Source organism: Chelonia mydas, chromosome 8, assembly GCF_015237465.2.
Source record: "Chelonia mydas isolate rCheMyd1 chromosome 8, rCheMyd1.pri.v2, whole genome shotgun sequence".
In the NCBI taxonomy this organism is placed as follows: domain Eukaryota; kingdom Metazoa; phylum Chordata; order Testudines; family Cheloniidae; genus Chelonia; species Chelonia mydas.
Window position 1 is genome coordinate 47,673,121 of NC_057854.1, and position 16,876 is coordinate 47,689,996.

General features: G+C 48.4%; 1 protein-coding gene across 4 annotated transcripts in view; it reads left to right on the top strand.

Moving 5' to 3' along the window:
* The first annotated feature begins 26 nt into the window (after window positions 1-26).
* Window positions 27-16,876, top strand: part of UCK2 (uridine-cytidine kinase 2) — a 40,456-nt gene continuing 23,606 nt past the window's right edge. Inside the window, exons 1-3 of one of the 4 annotated variants that reach the window (XR_005226371.2) lie at window positions 122-603; window positions 5,850-6,007; window positions 6,729-6,879. Coding sequence is in view for 3 of the 4 variants with exons in the window: in XM_043521553.1 (XP_043377488.1) it covers window positions 5,967-6,009; window positions 6,731-6,879 (192 nt within the window). In the remaining variant the exon portion in view is untranslated. Of the gene's footprint in view, window positions 604-5,849; window positions 6,010-6,532; window positions 6,880-16,876 lie in introns of all 4 variants that reach the window. The other 3 variants (XM_043521553.1, XM_027823592.3, XM_007061179.4) reach the window with 3 other exon arrangements.

Genomic DNA, 16,876 nt, shown 5'->3' on the forward strand with positions numbered 1-16,876 from the left:
GGGGAAATCCCGCCTACGAGTAAGGGGCGGGGCGCGGCGCAGGTGAGGCGAGCAGCCTGCCCATAGTGGCGGTAAACTCGCCTCGCGCCGGCGCCCCGTCGCTCAGCCCCTCAAGCTGGAAGCAGCCGCCCCGGGTGCCCCGGCTGGGCCCTGCCGCTCCCGCGCCTTCCCCTCGCGGGGCACTTTCTGCAGCCCGTGGGTCAGAGGGCGCCGGGCCCCAGCGTGCCTAGCGCCAGGCTGGTCTGAGTGCCCGGCCGGGCCGCGGCCTCCCCCTCAGCCCATGGGATCGCGGAGCCGGGCCCAGCTCGCAGCGAGCCCCGCTTGGCGCCCGCGACGTGTTATCAGCGCCAGGCCCTGGCGAGTGTCGAGCTCCCCCTGTGCCCCCCGGCCCGGCGGAGTCTGATGGGAAGAGGGGCTCTGCTGTAGCTAAGCCCCGGGCCTCCCCAGAGCCTTGTCCTCCTGGAGGAGCCCGGGCCGCGAGCGCTGCTCAGCGTCCCGTGCTGATGCCATTGTTGGCGGGAGGGTGCTTCCCGGGACCCGCCCCGCCGGCAGGCAGCGCGGAGAGCTCCCGGACTGTCACAGGAGAGCCCAGTGCTGCCTTAGGTACGTGCATGGCCCCCCGTCAGCTGAGCGCCTCCCAGTGTCTCAAGTCTCACTTCATAGGTGGGCAACCCAGACGCACAGGGACTACGTGACTTGCACCAGGGAGCCCGTGCAAATCCGAAGTCTCCTGAGTATGGTGCAGGCCCTTGAACCATTGGCCCATGCTTCCTCCTCAAGGACTGAATGCCTTATTAGTCCCCGGATCATCTTGGGTGAAAATCAGGGAATGTTTCCACCATGACGCAGTCTTAGAAATAGATGACAAATCCCCAGTGCATATTCCTTCAATGAGGGATTGTTGCCTACCTTACATTTTGTATTGGACAGTCTAATTTTAAGAACAGGGTGGCTTCTTGAACTTCTGTGGAGAGATTCCCCAAAAGTTTTCCAGCATAATTTTTCTTTTTCCTAGTTTCATCCCATTACTTCTACATGTATCCCCCTTAGTTCTCACTTTGTGGCCATGGAATAACCTTTATTTCTTTATGCCTCTTCTTATAAACCAATCCCTCCAGCTCCCTAGTCATTCTTGTTGATTTCTCTAAATTTCCTCCAGTTTTGTCAATATCTTTTTGGTAATTTGTTCTTCAAAAAAAAAAATACTCTATTTCAGGTATGGTCACATTAGAGCTGTATCTTACCTTGCTGTGAAATGATTACCCTGTGCATTTTAACTGGCCTTTCTACAGCTGTGTCATTTTTGCATCATAGAATCATAGAATATCAGGGTCGGAAGGGACCTCAGGAGGTCATCTAGTCCAACCCCCTGCTCAAAGCAGGACCAATCCCCCATAGTTGCCCCAGATCCCTAAATGGCCCCCTCAAGGATTGAACTCACAACCCTGGGTTTGCAAACTCATATCTAATTTGCCGTTTTATCTTCTATCTCTTTTCCAAGTTTTTTCTTCCTTTTAGGTAGGGTTTTGGATTATTATTCCCCAGATGTGTTACTCTGCATTTTTTTTTAAATTGAATCTCATGTTGTTGGTTTATTTCTATATATTTATCCTCTTTAAGGGCCTGACCCAAAGGCCACTGAAGTCAATGTCAAGGTAGTTTAAGTGGGGTTTGATTCAGGCCTTAGGTTCCTTTTCATTATTTTCTCTGTGATCACTGGAATTCACAGTTCCTTCCACCTCAATGTCATCTGTGACATCATTCTCTTTACTCTCTCCTCCAGATCATTAATGAGGGTATTAAATAAGACTGGACCCAACACTGACTTGTTAAAATCCTCCCCATAACTCAATACATTGTTATTACCCTTTGTTTATGGTCCTTCAGCCGGTTTTCAGTCCACAGGACAGAGTTCCTATTCAAGCCAATTTGAAGTAATTTCAAGAGTGATTCATAAGACAGTACCACTTTTAGTACCACTTTTCAAATATAGTGCATCTACTTCATCCACTTACTGGGCTAGATTGTGACTTGAACTATGGACTAGCATAGGGGCATGAGGGGGAGACTCCCCTTCCACCCTGCAGAAGCTACCTGGACCTTAAGTGCGCAAAAGAAAACAGGTGCTGTGGTGCCCGTTTACTCATTCTTTGGAGCGAGTGGGCAGAGAAGAGTAGGGAATATTGGAGCCTTGAGTCTGCCTCCCCATGTGAGGGATAAGGGATTGTTATAATATGCTGCTGGCATAGGCTATCAGTAGATTACTCCCCTTGTGCAAGAGAGGAACCAAGAGAAAGTAGTACTTCCAAGAGATGTCTTTGAGTCACCTTTCCTCCTGAGGCTGCTTCTGGAGACATGCAGTTTATGCACTGATCCTCGTCAGGTCTGTGTCTGAAAGTACAATCTAGCCCTTTGGGTCTGGAGGTTCCACCACCCTTATTCATGCTGTGTGATAGGCCCACTGAAATCACTTCTACTACTTGCACAGTCCGGTACTTCACACCATGAGTAAGGGTAGCAGAATCTGACCCTAAATAAGGCCATGTCTACATTATGGGTGTTTTAGTGGCCTATGGCTTGTCTACACTGGAAACACTACAGCAGCACAGCTCCAGCGCTTCAGTGTTGACACTAGCCCCTACGCCAATGGGAGGGGTTCTCTCGTCAGCATAGGCAATCAACTTCCCTGAGAGGTGGTGCTGGGTTGACAGAATTCTTCTGTTGACCTAGTGTGGTCTTCACCAGGGGTTAGGTCAACTTAACTACATTGCTCAGGGTGGGGATTTTTCATATCTCTGAGGTACATAATTAGGTCAGTGTTACTTTTTAGCATAGACCAGGCCATACACAGGGATTTTTCCATTGCTGTAGGAACTCAACCTTCCTGAACGAAGGTAGGTAGGACAATGGAAGCATTCTTCCATCCACCTAACTGCATCTACAATGTGGGGTAGGTGCTGGGTTTTTCACATCCCTGAGCACTATAGTTATGTTGGCCTAAATTGTAAGCATAGACCAGGCCTAATACTGTTGTGGGTTGGGCAGAACGTCATTGAAACTGATGAATGTAGCAGCAGTCCTTCATTCAGAATAAATGTTCAAAACAATAGGGGCCTCAAACCAGAACGTAGGCACGCACACGTGAGTCTGCTCAAGACTTAGCATGATGTGGGTGAAGGGTTCTTGTTGGGTATTGTTTGGTGGAGTTATGTGTGTGGGAGAGAGAAGCAGAGAGAAGACAGCAAGGAAGACACGGGTGGCCTGAACAAGCACAGTGTGTGGCCCTGAGAAAAGTCTAGAAAGAGCTTTAAAGGTGGGTGCTGCCAAAAAGAATCTTGAAGCTGTGAGCAAAGCTGTTGTTTGATTCCTGCCGTGTTCTGGGAAACCTGACTTTGTACATTCTTTGTAAATAAACAGGATTACATCAAAGAAATATTTCACCCCATCCTAGCGGAAAAAACCCGCAGGGCCCCAAACTTTGGCCAACCGCTGATGTCAAAAGGGGTAACAATACTATCAAAACAAAGGCATCGAAGTTAAGGCCAGATTGTGGCCCATCCTGCAAAAGGGAGTAAGGGAGCAAAAAGCACTCACTTGCTTCCCTGCACCAGCTTCCCATTCTCAAGGGGCTGCTATACCTTCTCTCTGCACATGTGGGCAGGAAGAGATGGGGAATAGGCAACGCTTAGTGTTGGGGGATGTGTAGGTATAAAGCTGGGAAAGAGTATGATTCTCCCCCTCACCTGGAGCTGAGGGGACTAGTAGGCACATTTGGCCAAGATCCTCAAAGATAATTAGATGCCTAACTCCCATTGAAATAAATTGGAATCAAGTGGTTAAATACTTAGAGGATCTCGATTCTCGGCCATTTTCACTTCCTCAGTCACAAGCTGCTTCCTGATGTGCTTGTCAGGTAACACAATGCACTGGTCCATATGTGGGGCTTGTGCAAAGCCACACTTGACCCCTTTTGATTTGCAATATCTGTGCTTTAAAACTCCAGCTGTTTATTGACAATGTTCAGGTTTTTCCCTTCTTAACATCTGTTCCGTTATTCTCATAGGAATAAACATTAAATGTAAGGGATCCTTTCATTTTTTGAACACTGCTATTCCATTTGCTTTCATCTGTGATGGATATTGCAACTGCATGCAGTATCTTTGGGGACCATATTGTATTACAGTTATGTAATACTGTATTACAGCGTATGTATTACTGTGGGCCAGGGATTGTATACACCTACCGCAGATAGGTTACCATGGCTCCTTCAGGGACCGAAAACAGTAGGGGGTGTTAAGATGAATCACTCAGATTGTAACATCTCCAAAGCAGTAGCACCCCTTGGGGATGGCTTGCATATATGGTTCATACTGGGTTTTCTAGAGACCAACAGACAAAGAAGGGACTTTTAGTATGAAAAGGCTGCACTTAAACTGACTCAGGGCCTTCTTTCTGATCCAGCAAACGGACAGGGCCTTCTGTCCAGTAGGGGCCCAAACCTTGTGGAAGGGTGGGAAAGACTTTGGCTGACTAGGGTCCCATAAGACTGACAGGTGAGATTTGGTAAGCTTTTAGCATGTGTACAGGAAATTTTATTGTTTTTTATATGTAGCACAAACTGGTACCTGAACTTGATTCGCTTCCATTTTACCATTCTGGACTGTTTTTGAAAGTTGATGTAGTGTGCTGCCTATCATCTCCATTACAAAGAATTTAGTCCTAGATCCCCAAGGTATTTAGGCACCTAACTTTCATTGATTTCAATGGGAGTTAGGTATCTAAATACCGTTGAGGATTTGGATCTTAGTTCTTGGGGAAAGACAAAATGTATGTATATTTTCTATTGAAAGAAGGAGCTCTTGTTATACTGGGCAGGTCTACACTTAAAACGCTGCAGCTACTACATCAACAGGACGGCTTCTCCCATCAGTGTAGTTGAACCACCTCCGCAAGAGGCGGTAGCTGTGTCGATGGGAGAAGCCCTCCTGTCCACATAGTGTTGTCTATATCGGGGGTTAGGTAGGCATCATTGCATCACTTGGGTGTGAATTTTTCACACTCCTGAGTGACGTAGTTATACCATGTAAGTTTGTAGTGAAGACCTGGCCTTGCTTACACACACTTTTTTAAGACAGAGGGGTCTTAAGATATCGTTAAGAAAGATAACTTTAGGCTGGGATACAACCTTTATTGTGATATGCCATAGGTAATATTTCTGTATTTTGTAACAAACTTTGTGCTGGCTTGGCCTAGTTTTTCATAGTATCCTAACAACACAGGATCCTATTTTTTTTATTCATGGTTTTCTCAATTTCTTTTGTGTGCCAAAGAATCCCTGCTTTTAAGACAGAAATTGGACTGTGGATACTAATAGGTGAGGAAATTCAATGGTGGGCATCTGGGAGAGAAACTAAACTCTGACCTCAGAGAAGGTAGAATTTGAAATGTGTAATGGCCAGTGCAAAAAGTCATGGGCATGGTAGACATCTTGCTCTCTGTCTCCACACACAGATTGGTGCAGGTCTGTGTGGGCACAAGGAGAGCTAAATGACCTGAAGATACTAGACATAGTTACAGAGATGGCTACAATGGGGGAAATGGAGCTAAGGCTCAGATCCTCCAAGGTATTTAGGCGCCTAATTTCCACTGAAAGCAATGGATCTGGGCCTGAGTAATGCCCAGAGCACTGAAGTGCTCTGGCACTGTTATATTGTTTGTTACAAACTTGTAATGGTTCCTTGTGCTTGGCACTGTGCCCCCAATCATAGCTTTAAAGTTGGTATGGGGTCATGGGAATCCCATTGGAAATCACCCTTCCTGGACTCTCTCATTTGTTTCTCTGCCTATAGCACTTCCTTTCTTGGCACTAGCAGTAGAGCACAACTGGTGCTGAGGTGGGACCCTCTGACATTACAAGAAACACTCTGCAGGGATGTGGGGACAGGAGAGATGGCACCAATGAACAGATGACTCCAGTTCCTCTCAATGCTTCCTTCTCTCAAAATTCATATCCTGAGTGGTCAGTGCTGGAATTTGGGTCCTGATCATGCTTAAGTTTATTCATGTGTGTAAAGTTAAGTACATACATTATGCACATAAGTGCTTGGATCAGGGCTGTGGGGGGATAGGGTGATGAACCTAGGATTGGTGACATTTGAGTTCCTATCATGAGCATTCCAGTAGAAGCTGATTTTGATCTCTGGAAATGGCCTGGGGAAATTCATACCTAAAGGGCTGCTCTCAACTGATTTAGGGCAGTAGGTAAACAGAATGAATTCATCAAATGCATTCAGTGCAAACCCAGGGTGTCCTCCCTGGGCAGCCTCCCCTGGAAATGAAAGGGGCCCACCCCTGGGGTGAAGCGAGCAAAGTAGGATATTTGGAAGATTTGACGCCTCAGAGCCATAACACAACAGAACTCACAGTGCGGTCAATCTGGAGTAGAGGGCCTCAGTGCTAGAGAGGGTTAACTGAGCACAGGTGTTGTAGGAGGCGTTACCCGGACACGTTCTGCTTTGTCCTCCGTCCGCAGCAGCTGGAGGAGGCAGTGAGCGGAAGGCGGATGGATGCTGGGTCTGTGCGGCCCTGAGCCCCAGCCAGTTTGCAAACCCAAGCATCAGCCCGGGCGGCGGGAGCATGTGCAGCTGTAGCAGGCACCTGGCAGGGAGCCGCACGCTGGGGATGTGAACCAGGCGGGGAGGAAGGCCTTTCCTTGACTCATCAGATAAATCCAGCCCCCCAAGGCGACTGGTGAGCCAGAGACTGAGCGGCGGCAGCAGCATGGCAGGGGACAGCGAGCAGAGCCTGCAGGAGCACGAGCAGCCCGGCGGCGAAGAGCCCTTCCTGATCGGGGTTAGCGGCGGCACAGCCAGCGGCAAGGTGAGTGGGGGAGCGCGGAGCCGGGGGGGGCTGGTCCCCGCGTGGGTGCACGGGGAGCCGAGCGCAGCGGCTACATGGCCGGGTGGGTGCCAGTCGAGACCCTGCTAGAGAGCCCCCGGCCTCCTCTGGGCTGCAAGAACACGTGTGCGCGGGGAAGGGGGGGGCGTGTTGTTGCCGCGATGGGGTGCGGCTCCTAGCGAGGCGTTGGGCGGGTGAGAGGCCGCCCGTGTCCCCTTCCTGCACCGGGATCGCCCCAGCGCGCTGCGGGGAGGCAGGGCGGCTGCTGACTGGTGGCGCGGCTTTGTAGCACGTTGTCTGGCCGCAGCCAGCTCGCCGGTCCTGGGGAGCGAGCTCGGCTCTGCGGCGTGGGTGCCTCCGCTCCCCGCAAAGCGGCTGCTTCCTGCCTTGTGTTCTCCCTCTGTCAGACACAAAGGCCTGATCCCCAAGCAGGTGGCACTCAACGGCTTCGGTGGGCTCCCTCCTGATTGACACCCCTGCCACTCAGCTCCGGCCCCAGGGGGAGCAGATGTCTGTGTGGCAGTTGTGCCGGGGTGCGGGGTCGTCACAGATGGGTCCTGCTGACTCTTTTGTGCTCCTGTAAACATCTGTCTAAACGGTTATTCTGTTTCTAACTCCCGCAACCTCCTTCCTCTCCTTTCTGCCTTGGCGGTGACATTGCTCTGTGCCGGGGTGACTCAGTGCTGCATGGATGGCTAGGCTGAATGGGAGTCAGATAAGTGTCTTGTTCCCCAGTCCCTCCTGGGGCTGCCCAGCTTCCCCTCCTCCGACTCTGATCGCAGCTATGTGGAGGAGTCACTGGAGTTCCCTCAGCCTGCCTGGAAGCAGGCTAATAGGAGCTGTTATGAGAGAGCTTGAAAGTGGCAATCATGCCATTGTGTTAACTGCTCCTGCTGGAGATGCACCTGCACTCCTAGACTGGGGAGAAAGAAAATATAAACTAGAAGCACAGACAACTCTCTTATCAGAGGGTAGAGCTCAAAAATAGTAGCTGTTGAATATAACTTGAGTAGTATTTTTACCATGACTAAACTTGTCCACTTTTAATTAAGTGAGATAAGAGCAGCTGTTCCAAACTGATTCTTTCATTATTAATGAAGTTCCTCAGGCCCTCAGTTGTCTATATCCATGTGTACAAGCACCTCTAGAAAAGCTGGTTCTAGAATTTTATACCTGTCTCTTAGTGAAAGGAGCTTAGATCCTCACTTTCTTCTCCACACTAATATTAAACTTGTCACTGTAATCAGTAAGCAAGTAACAGCTTTAAAGCAACACCAGTTTCATTCTGTCAACAGACCTCCCCCCCCCCCCCCCATTTGACTCATGCTCTGGCCCTGTTTAGCGCAGTACAGGCCTGGAGCTGTAATTATTGCACACTAGTTTTTGTGTATGTGGCTCTGTCTGTGTACTTTCTCTGGTAACTTTAATGGCTTTACAACTGCATTTTCCTTTAAGGTATTTTATGTGTATGAAAGACTCCTACAAATAGCCAGTTTCACTGTTTCCCCTGTATACAGACAATAACATGGACGGAGGAGGCAAAGGACAAATATTTGCCCCTCTCTAATCCCTTTCTGTTCTAGTAATCTGAAGTGTTGCTTAGAATGATAGTAACAGATTTTTTTTTCAGGCAGATATGGTGTGTCTGATGGGCATGAGGGTGTTTTGTTGACCCAGATTGGTAGCAGGTGTTGGAATCCTACTGGGAGATGCTGACTCATAATGGCAAATGTGACTCTGTAACTCCATGCTGGATGTAAGGGAGTGTAGGAGAGTTCCTTTGGACACAGAACTGGGGCTGGGGAAAACTCTAGGAACTGCCAATAGGGAGATAGCTTGGGCTGAGGTTTATAGTGAGTTTGTTGTTTGAATTACCAGTAGAGGCAAACTAGTTGCTCTACGTACATTTTGTCTTTCTGTTCAGAGGGGGATGGAATTTCTTCCATCATATGGTGTCCATTTAAAAAATGTTCCAGGTGAACACGCTCATGTTCATAGGTGGGAATGCACCTGAAATCTTCCTTGTTATAGGGAGCACTAAATGCCTGGCTGTAGCTGGAGGAACACAGGGCTATGTGCACTCAGTTTTTTCTAAAGATGACTTAAAAAAAATACACTAGGCCTTCACTACAGTGAAAGGGGGTGGCCTTTATCTGTTCTCTTGCTTGTTGAAAACACACGTGCATGTTCCCCAGTGGAAAAAAATCCCATAGAAGGTGGAGGGGGTGTGTGTGGAAATCTGTCTGGGCACCAATGCTGAATTGTTCTTACACTAAGTTTTTTCTGGTGACTCAAGTATTCTGGGCTCATGTGAGGCCTTTTGTGCGTGGGCCTAGCTCTGTATAGCTGTCTCAGTAACATTGTGTCTGTCGCTGCTGAAGTGCTATGTCTTGGAGCAGTCTATTGAATCCACAAGGTAAGGCCAGGGATTACAGTCCAATAGGGCACAGTTGTTCTCCGCTTCATAGTGAAACATGCTCAGCAGCAGTAGTAGGCTCTCCTGTAAAACAGGGAAGAGGTTCTTTATCAGCAGGGTGGTGTACTAAATGGCCTTTCCTTTCTCAGCTTTGATTTCCCCTCTGCAATGATTGCTTGCTGCCAAAACGCACATACTGTGCAATGCTGCCCTTTAAAAGGAACTCAACAGATCAGTGCAAACTTCATAGCCAGCTTTCTTATAGTCCATTCCTAACTTGCTATGCTCAAGCAGAAGCAGCAGGAAGAGATTATTGGTGCTTATGCCTCTAGTATCTCAAACTGGTGTATTATAGTTAATGTGGCTCATGATGCAGCAAAGCGAGAACATACTTGGTGGCAGAGGTAAGGCAAAGTGTGTATGCAGCTGACACAACAGGGATCTTCCCAGCTGGTTCCTGGCAAGGCCTCCAATTTTGGTGATATTCTTGATTGCTGTAATAGAGGGCAAATGGGTCATTGGAAGAACAAAGAATGCTGTACATCTATGGTGATATGCACCACACTGAGCCCAGGCAAGGGGTAAATTTTCCTGAATGTTCTGTGGCTAGCAGTATGGCTGACTATCAGTTCTTAAGGTCCACATGTGCTGGCCCTGGTTAGAAGCAGAGAGGATCTAGATGGTGAAAAAAAGACAGATGTATTTTCCTATTCCAAAGCTGCAAATCCATCTAACTCTCAGTGCCAACTGCAGACTGTTGTAACACACTCAGTTTGCAACACACCAGAGTGAAGATCACAGAGGATGTTTTCCTTGCAAAGGCGCGCACGCAAAAAAAAGCCCCTCGCTGTGCTGCTGTTGTTGAGTCAGAGATGGGTAAAAATTTCTCTAGACCAGCCGTTCTCACAACAAATTTTTTGGTGGCCTAAGAGTGCCACCACCAACTCTTGCTGATGGCGACCCTGGCACTTTTTTTTTCCTAAAATACTTACTTGTTTTTCCTAAAGTTAATTAAATATTCATTATCAAGATCATTGTAATTTATTTATGTAGGGTTCTTTTTTGGACTCAATAATAAAAATAATGCTGTGAAAAGTGATATTTGTATGTTTAATATCACTTTTTACAGCAAGTCCTGGCAAGCTAAGACCTGGATGGAGGGGTAAGGGGTGAGGCGGCGGAGGCTAGGGAGGATGGATGGAGGGGTGAAGCAGCAGAAGCCAGGGGTGATGGATCGGGGGGGCCCTGCCACCGCATGGTCAGAGGATCAGCACCCTGGGTCAGTACCTACTGGAGCCCAGGCTTGGTGCCTGCAGTTGCATGGCTAGGGCCAGGGATTGGCGCTCAGGGCCAGGGACTGGCATCCAATGCCACGCAGCACCTGCTGCTGTGCAACCCGGGCCGAGGGTCAGCACCCAGGGTCAGTGCTTGGGGTCTGTGCCAGCTGCTGCTGCACAGACAGGGCTAGGAGTCTGCTGGCCCAGGACACACCCACTGGAGCCTGCTGCTGCACGACCAGGACTGGAGGTCAGCGTCCAGGGCCAGCACCTGCCAAAGCCTGGGGTTGGTGCCTGCTGCTGTGTGGCTGGGGATCTGCACTCAGGGCTGGTGGCTGTGGATGGGTGCCCAGGGTCAGCACCTGCCAGAACCCAGGGTTGACATCCCAGGAGGTCAGCAGCCTGGGCTGGGGGTCGGGGCGCACAGCCGAGGATTGGCTGCTGCCGTGTTTGGGGCTGGTGCTTGGGGCCTGTGCCTGCTTCCGCAGGGCTAGGGGTCAGCATCCGGAGACAGCACCCGCCAGTGCCTTAGTCCAATGCCGGGGATCTGCACCCAGGGCCGGCAGCTGCTGGAGCTCAAGGTCACCCGGAGTCAGTGACTAGGGGTGGGGGTCAGAGTGCACAGATGGGGTTAGCGCCCGCAAGTGGGATTAGGGGTTGGCACCACACAGCCAGAGCCAGGGATTGGCACCTGCTGCCGCGCGGCTAGGGCTTGGAGTCTGAAGCCCCAGGGCTGGAGCCCTAGTCTTCAGCCAGGCTCCCTAAGTCCCTGCCACCCAACCACCCCAGGGCTGAAGTCTGAGCCCCATTAAGCCCTCTCCCCCTTTTGTGCCAGCCCCCCCCCCCTCCCGCCAGGTAGAGAACTCCCCTTGCTCCTTCAGCATTGTGTCCCACCTGCAGAGGTGAAAGTAAACCGGTCCAGTAAGAAAGTGGCTGCCAGTACACAGGTTACCATATCAGGAGGGCCGCTGATGGGGGCAGGGGGGGGCAAAAGGGGTAGCTGCCCGGTGATTTAAAAGGGCCTGGGGCTCCCGACTACCACTACCGTTCCAGTGGTTGGAGCCGTGGGCAGTGCTGAAGGGCTGGCTGGGGGAGTCTGGCACCAGCCCCGACCCTTCTGCCCGAGGCACTGCCCCTTCCAGGGGCCCAGAGCCGCGAGTCGTCCCCCCCACACACACACCTTGCTCAGGACCTGTCTGCCCTGTGTACCAGTAAATCCGTTAAGTTACTTTCACCCCTGCCCACCTGTCTCTGGAAACATGCAAAGTGGCACATCCAGGAGCAAGAGGGGGAGGGGCCGATGCTTTGCTGCCCCACCCCCCATCACCACCCAGGAAGCTGTCGTGGCTGCAGGGAAACCCCCTGGTGGCCGCATTTGAGAAATGGTGCTCTAGACCAGGGATCTCAAACTCAAATCGCCACGAGGGACACATGAGGACTAGTACATTGGCCCAAGGGCCGCATCACTGAAACCTTTTCATACAAGGATACAAAAGTATAGCCAAAAATGAAGAGTAATATAGTATGCTATAAAAATCAATGTATTAACTTTTTTAAAACTGTATATTTTATTAAAACCCCTCTTTGTATTAAACACCTGTAACCATTCCTTATGTGGTCAGTAACACTGATGATGATCTATGCTAACAGTCTATCAACACAGCTGTAATGGCAGGAACTTTTTAAAGTAACTATTCATACAAAATACATTGCCACTTTTAACATTCTTCCCAACTTCTCATAGCAAAGAATCATACATGCTGAACTTCATACCTCAGACTGCTCATCTAGTCCATGAGGCCCTGCCTCTTCCCACCCCTTCTCTTCTCCCATTCCAACCCCTTCCCCAAATCCCCAACCTGGCCCCGCCTCTTCTCCACCTCATCCCCTAAGCGTGCCGTGTCCCCGCTCCTTCTGGAAAGTCCTAAGTGCCGCCAAACAGCTGTTTGGCAGCGGGAAGCAATGGGAGGGAAGCGGAGGGCCGGGGACATGGCCCATTCAGGGGGGCTGAGGAGAGGTTGGCTGCCAGTGGAGTCGGTGCCTATGGCGGACTGCAGGAAATAACTCTGTGGGCTGCGTGTTTGAGACCCCTGCTCTACACTAAGCAGCTGTGTTAGGCCATGGAAAGGGCAGTATAGAGAGAGTTTGTTTGTAGCTCACCACACCTGACTTTTAGCATGTGCTGCTCTTGGTGAGCTGGCATTCCTTTACAAAGTGAGCAGGCCTTCCCTAGAGGGTTGGGGAAGAGGGATTCTGTTAGCATTTAGTAAATGGATCCAGCTGATTATGGAAAATAAGAAAGGGCGGGGGGAATTCAAATAAAGAATAAATAAACTTGAAGTAACTTAAAAGCCTCCTGGATTGTCTGCCTCTGAAGCCCATATGCAGGGCCAGCCTTAGGGAAAATAGTGCCCTGGGCAAACTTGTATTTTGGCCCCCCTGGCCCTCAGGCTCCCCACCTATTCCCCCTGGCTCTGAGCGCCCTTCCGCAGCCTCGCACTGTAGGCCCGCCCGTAAGGTCGGCCCTGCCCACGTGTTGCAGAAGCCTTGTTGCTGGCATAAGTGGTAATAGGCAGATGAGGAGGACTCAGACTGATGCCCATGACTAGAGCTGTCAAGGGAACAGTACTAATGTGATGGCCTATCAGGCCACAATGCAGCTTCTTTATTAAGAGTCTGTAGTTGTCTAGTGAAATGCATTACTAGTAAGAGCTGGCTGGGATACAAAGCCTTCCCATTGTCAGAATCCAACCTATGCTGGGCCTAATCAAAGCGCATTACCGTCTGATGGCTGTCTAGTGGTCTGTAGGAAGTGGTGAAACTGGCTCCCTTGTTGGCAGTTCCACCAGAGAAGCGCAGGATTAAATGGAGACTCTCTTTTCCATGCTCTCGTGCCCCCACCAAGTGATTTCCCAAGGTTTGTCTTAGTACTGTTTGACAGGCCTGTTAAACACTGCAACAACTCCACTTCCTCTTGGAACCAAAGAGCCCAATGAAAACTCCTGCTCTCCTTCCTCTCTCCTCAAGTAAAGGACTCCTGTCCACACACTTTGTTTTTGTTTTTTGACAAGGTTACTGGCCTAGTGCACCGGGGTGGGGGAGCGAACAGTAGACGTGATCTTGATTTGAGTAAGGCATTTGACGTAGTCCCACATGACATATTGTATTTCCCAACTCTGGCTTTGCAGGTGTCATGCAACCATAAAAAGACACATAGATAGCTAATGAGAACATCAGTTACACTGGAGAAGATAAACCAACCTCTTCCTGGCATGGGTTAGGAAGAAACTTCTCGATGGGCATCTTATTCCACAGTTGTCCAGTATGGGCAGGCTTGGAAAAACTTACTGATACCTTGTAGCCCTAGGACTAAGCCTATGGCCTGGGTGAAAAGTACCTTTACCACCCACCCCTTCCAGATGCCATCTCTCTGCACCATAAAGGAACAAAGCAGGTGTACTGTTTGACAATGTTACTATTAAATGCAGTGCAAAAAACCCAAACACTTCTGTTACATCTGTTTTCAAAATTTCACTTGCTAGTAGGGATGATTAGCCTATGGGATATATATATTTGACTAATTCTACTATTCTAACAGGTTAATATGTTCTGAATAGTATCAGACCAGCTGTAGAGCTGGTTAAATACCATGGATGAGTATGAATTGAATATATTTGATGGATGCAGGTAAAACTCATGAAATGAGCATTCCACTGGTCCTTACTAGTTGCCATTCCTGAATTCCTCCTTCTCTTTATTATAGCCCATGTTAAATTTCTTTCTGAATTGCCTCAATATTAATTTCCTATTTCCTTTCCTCTGCTATATTTTCCCCCTTCTCCTCCTAACATTACCCAACCTTGCACCTGTGCTGCAAACAGATATGAAAGACTGCAAGAGGATGTGCAGTCAGCACTGTTTGGGCATGACGCCTCCTTCAGCTTTCTGGCTGCTGGAAGGAAGATGTTTCCGCTATATAAACTTTGCCTTTTTTTGCTGCAGGAGGGGTAGGGCTTCCCCAGTGACTAGCTCTAGCACTTACCTTGCTGTTACTCAGAATTTTCTCCAAGACCTAGCAAAATGAAATTGATCAGTTTCTTGTCAGTTGGATTGCTACCACAGCACCTGAAAAAGAGTAGTAAAAGTGAAAAGGCCTTAAGTCAGTTTTCACTCTACTGCAGCTTGTGGAAGCTCTGAGCAGCAGCAGAAGCACTAGAGCTGTGTGCCTGCAGGCTTAGGAAGATATCACTGCTCTGACTTCACTCAGTTCATGGTTACAAAGCTTTTGTTTGTAACAGTGAAAAACTAGACTGGTATAGTACTTGATGATATTTAAGTGAAAGCTTAGATTCTGGAAGAAGTGAAGGTACTTCCCTGGGAAAGCATCCTATTCATTGAGGGTGGCTGGCTTTTTAAAAAAAAAAAAAAAAAAACACCTGTGTGACATGTGCCCCTCTATTTGGTCATATCCTTTCTGAGAGAGCATGACTAAAACAGAACGCAGTATTCTAGGTGACAGTGTCACATTAGTTTATATAAAGGGAGTTACCTTATATGTATTACAGTAATACCTAGAGGCCCCAGCCTAGACCCGGGGGGGGGCCTTTATACTAGGTCCTGTACTTTTCGTGCTCCCCTGAAGATCTTGCAATCTAAATAGATCAGCTAGAGCCACGGAAGGGAAGTGACTTGTCCAGGGTCACGCACAGGTCAGTGGCAAGAATCGATCCTAGTTTTCTGGAGACTTAGCTCAGTGCCCTATTCCCTGGACCACGCTGCTTCTCTAAAGGCATTTGTGACGTTGCACTCTATATGATTATATTCACACTCATTAGCATATTTTCATAAAATGCAACTGGAATTGCTTCATGCAAAAGATCTCTTATAAGGTATCATTACAAAGCTAATCTACTGAGTATGGTCATCCTATTTGTATAAATGTATCATTCTAGTATCTGAAACTAGAAATGTAAAATATAACTCTAAGGTCCTATTGTAATTACGCAAAGTGTGGGCCATTAATGGTGGTTTGGAATCTTGGTGGCTCCCATCAACCAAAACAATTGACTGTAAATGGCTCTGTTTGCTTGCAGGCCTTCCTGTAAATCAGGCTGGGAGGAATGAGGGCTTAAAGTCTTACAGTGATGTGTGATCATGTCACCCAAACTGGAATCCATCTTTAACCTGGTGCTTTTCCATTTAGAAGGAGGGGTGAGAACCCAGAGAGGGACAAAGGATTCCCACCTTATACAAAAGATATATGTATAAGGAGGTGGGACAGAACAAAGTGGGCTGCAGTCATGAGAAATCCCCTAGCTACCACTTGAGCTAAAACAAAGACTGTACCAGGGAAAAGAATTGTGCCCAGACTAGGAAGGTGTCCAGTCTGTGATAGAAGCTTATTGAAACATCTCTGAGAGTGAGATTTCTTCTGTAATCGCTTTCTTACTGTATTACATTTAGACTTGCGTGTTTTTGTTTTTTGCTTGGTAATTCACTTTGTTCTTTCTGTTATTACTTGGAACCACTTAAATCCTACTTTTTGTATTTAATCACTTTTTACTTATCAATTAACCCAGAGTATGTATTAATATCTGCGGCGGGGGGGGGGACGGGACGGGACAGCTGTGCATATCTCTCTATCAGTGTTATAGAGGGTGAACAATTTGAGTTTACCCTGTATACACTTTAAACAGGGTAAAACAGATTTATTTGGGGTTTGGGCATCTGAGTGTTGGAGACAGGAACGCTTCTTAAGCTGTTTTCAGGTAAGCCTGCAGCTTTTGGGGGACGTTGTTCAGACCTGGGTCTGGCTCAGTAGCAGGCTAGCGTGTCTGGCTCAAACCAGGCAGGGTACTGAACCCCTCAAGCTGGCAGGGGAAACGGGTGAGAAGTAGTCTCAGCACATCAGTTGGCAGTTCCCAGGGGGGTTTCTGTGATCCAACCTGTCACAGCATTATCCTATTTTCTATACCATTTGTTATTGAACCTACTACATTCTTTTACTGACAGCTGCTTCACATAGAGTTGTGTAATATGACACCCAAGTCTCATCCTGCAGCAATTACAGTTAATTTAGAGCCCAGCAGTATGTATGACTCCAGATTACTTCTTCCACTATGCATTACCTTGCATCTGTCAGCGCTGAATTTCCTCTACCATCCTGCTGCCCGTTCACCTAGCTTGGTTAGATGCTTCTGAATTTCTTCATAGTTTTCTCAGGTCTTGACTAACATATAACTTTGTCACCTCGAAGCTTTGCTACCTCACTGGTCATTTCCCTCTT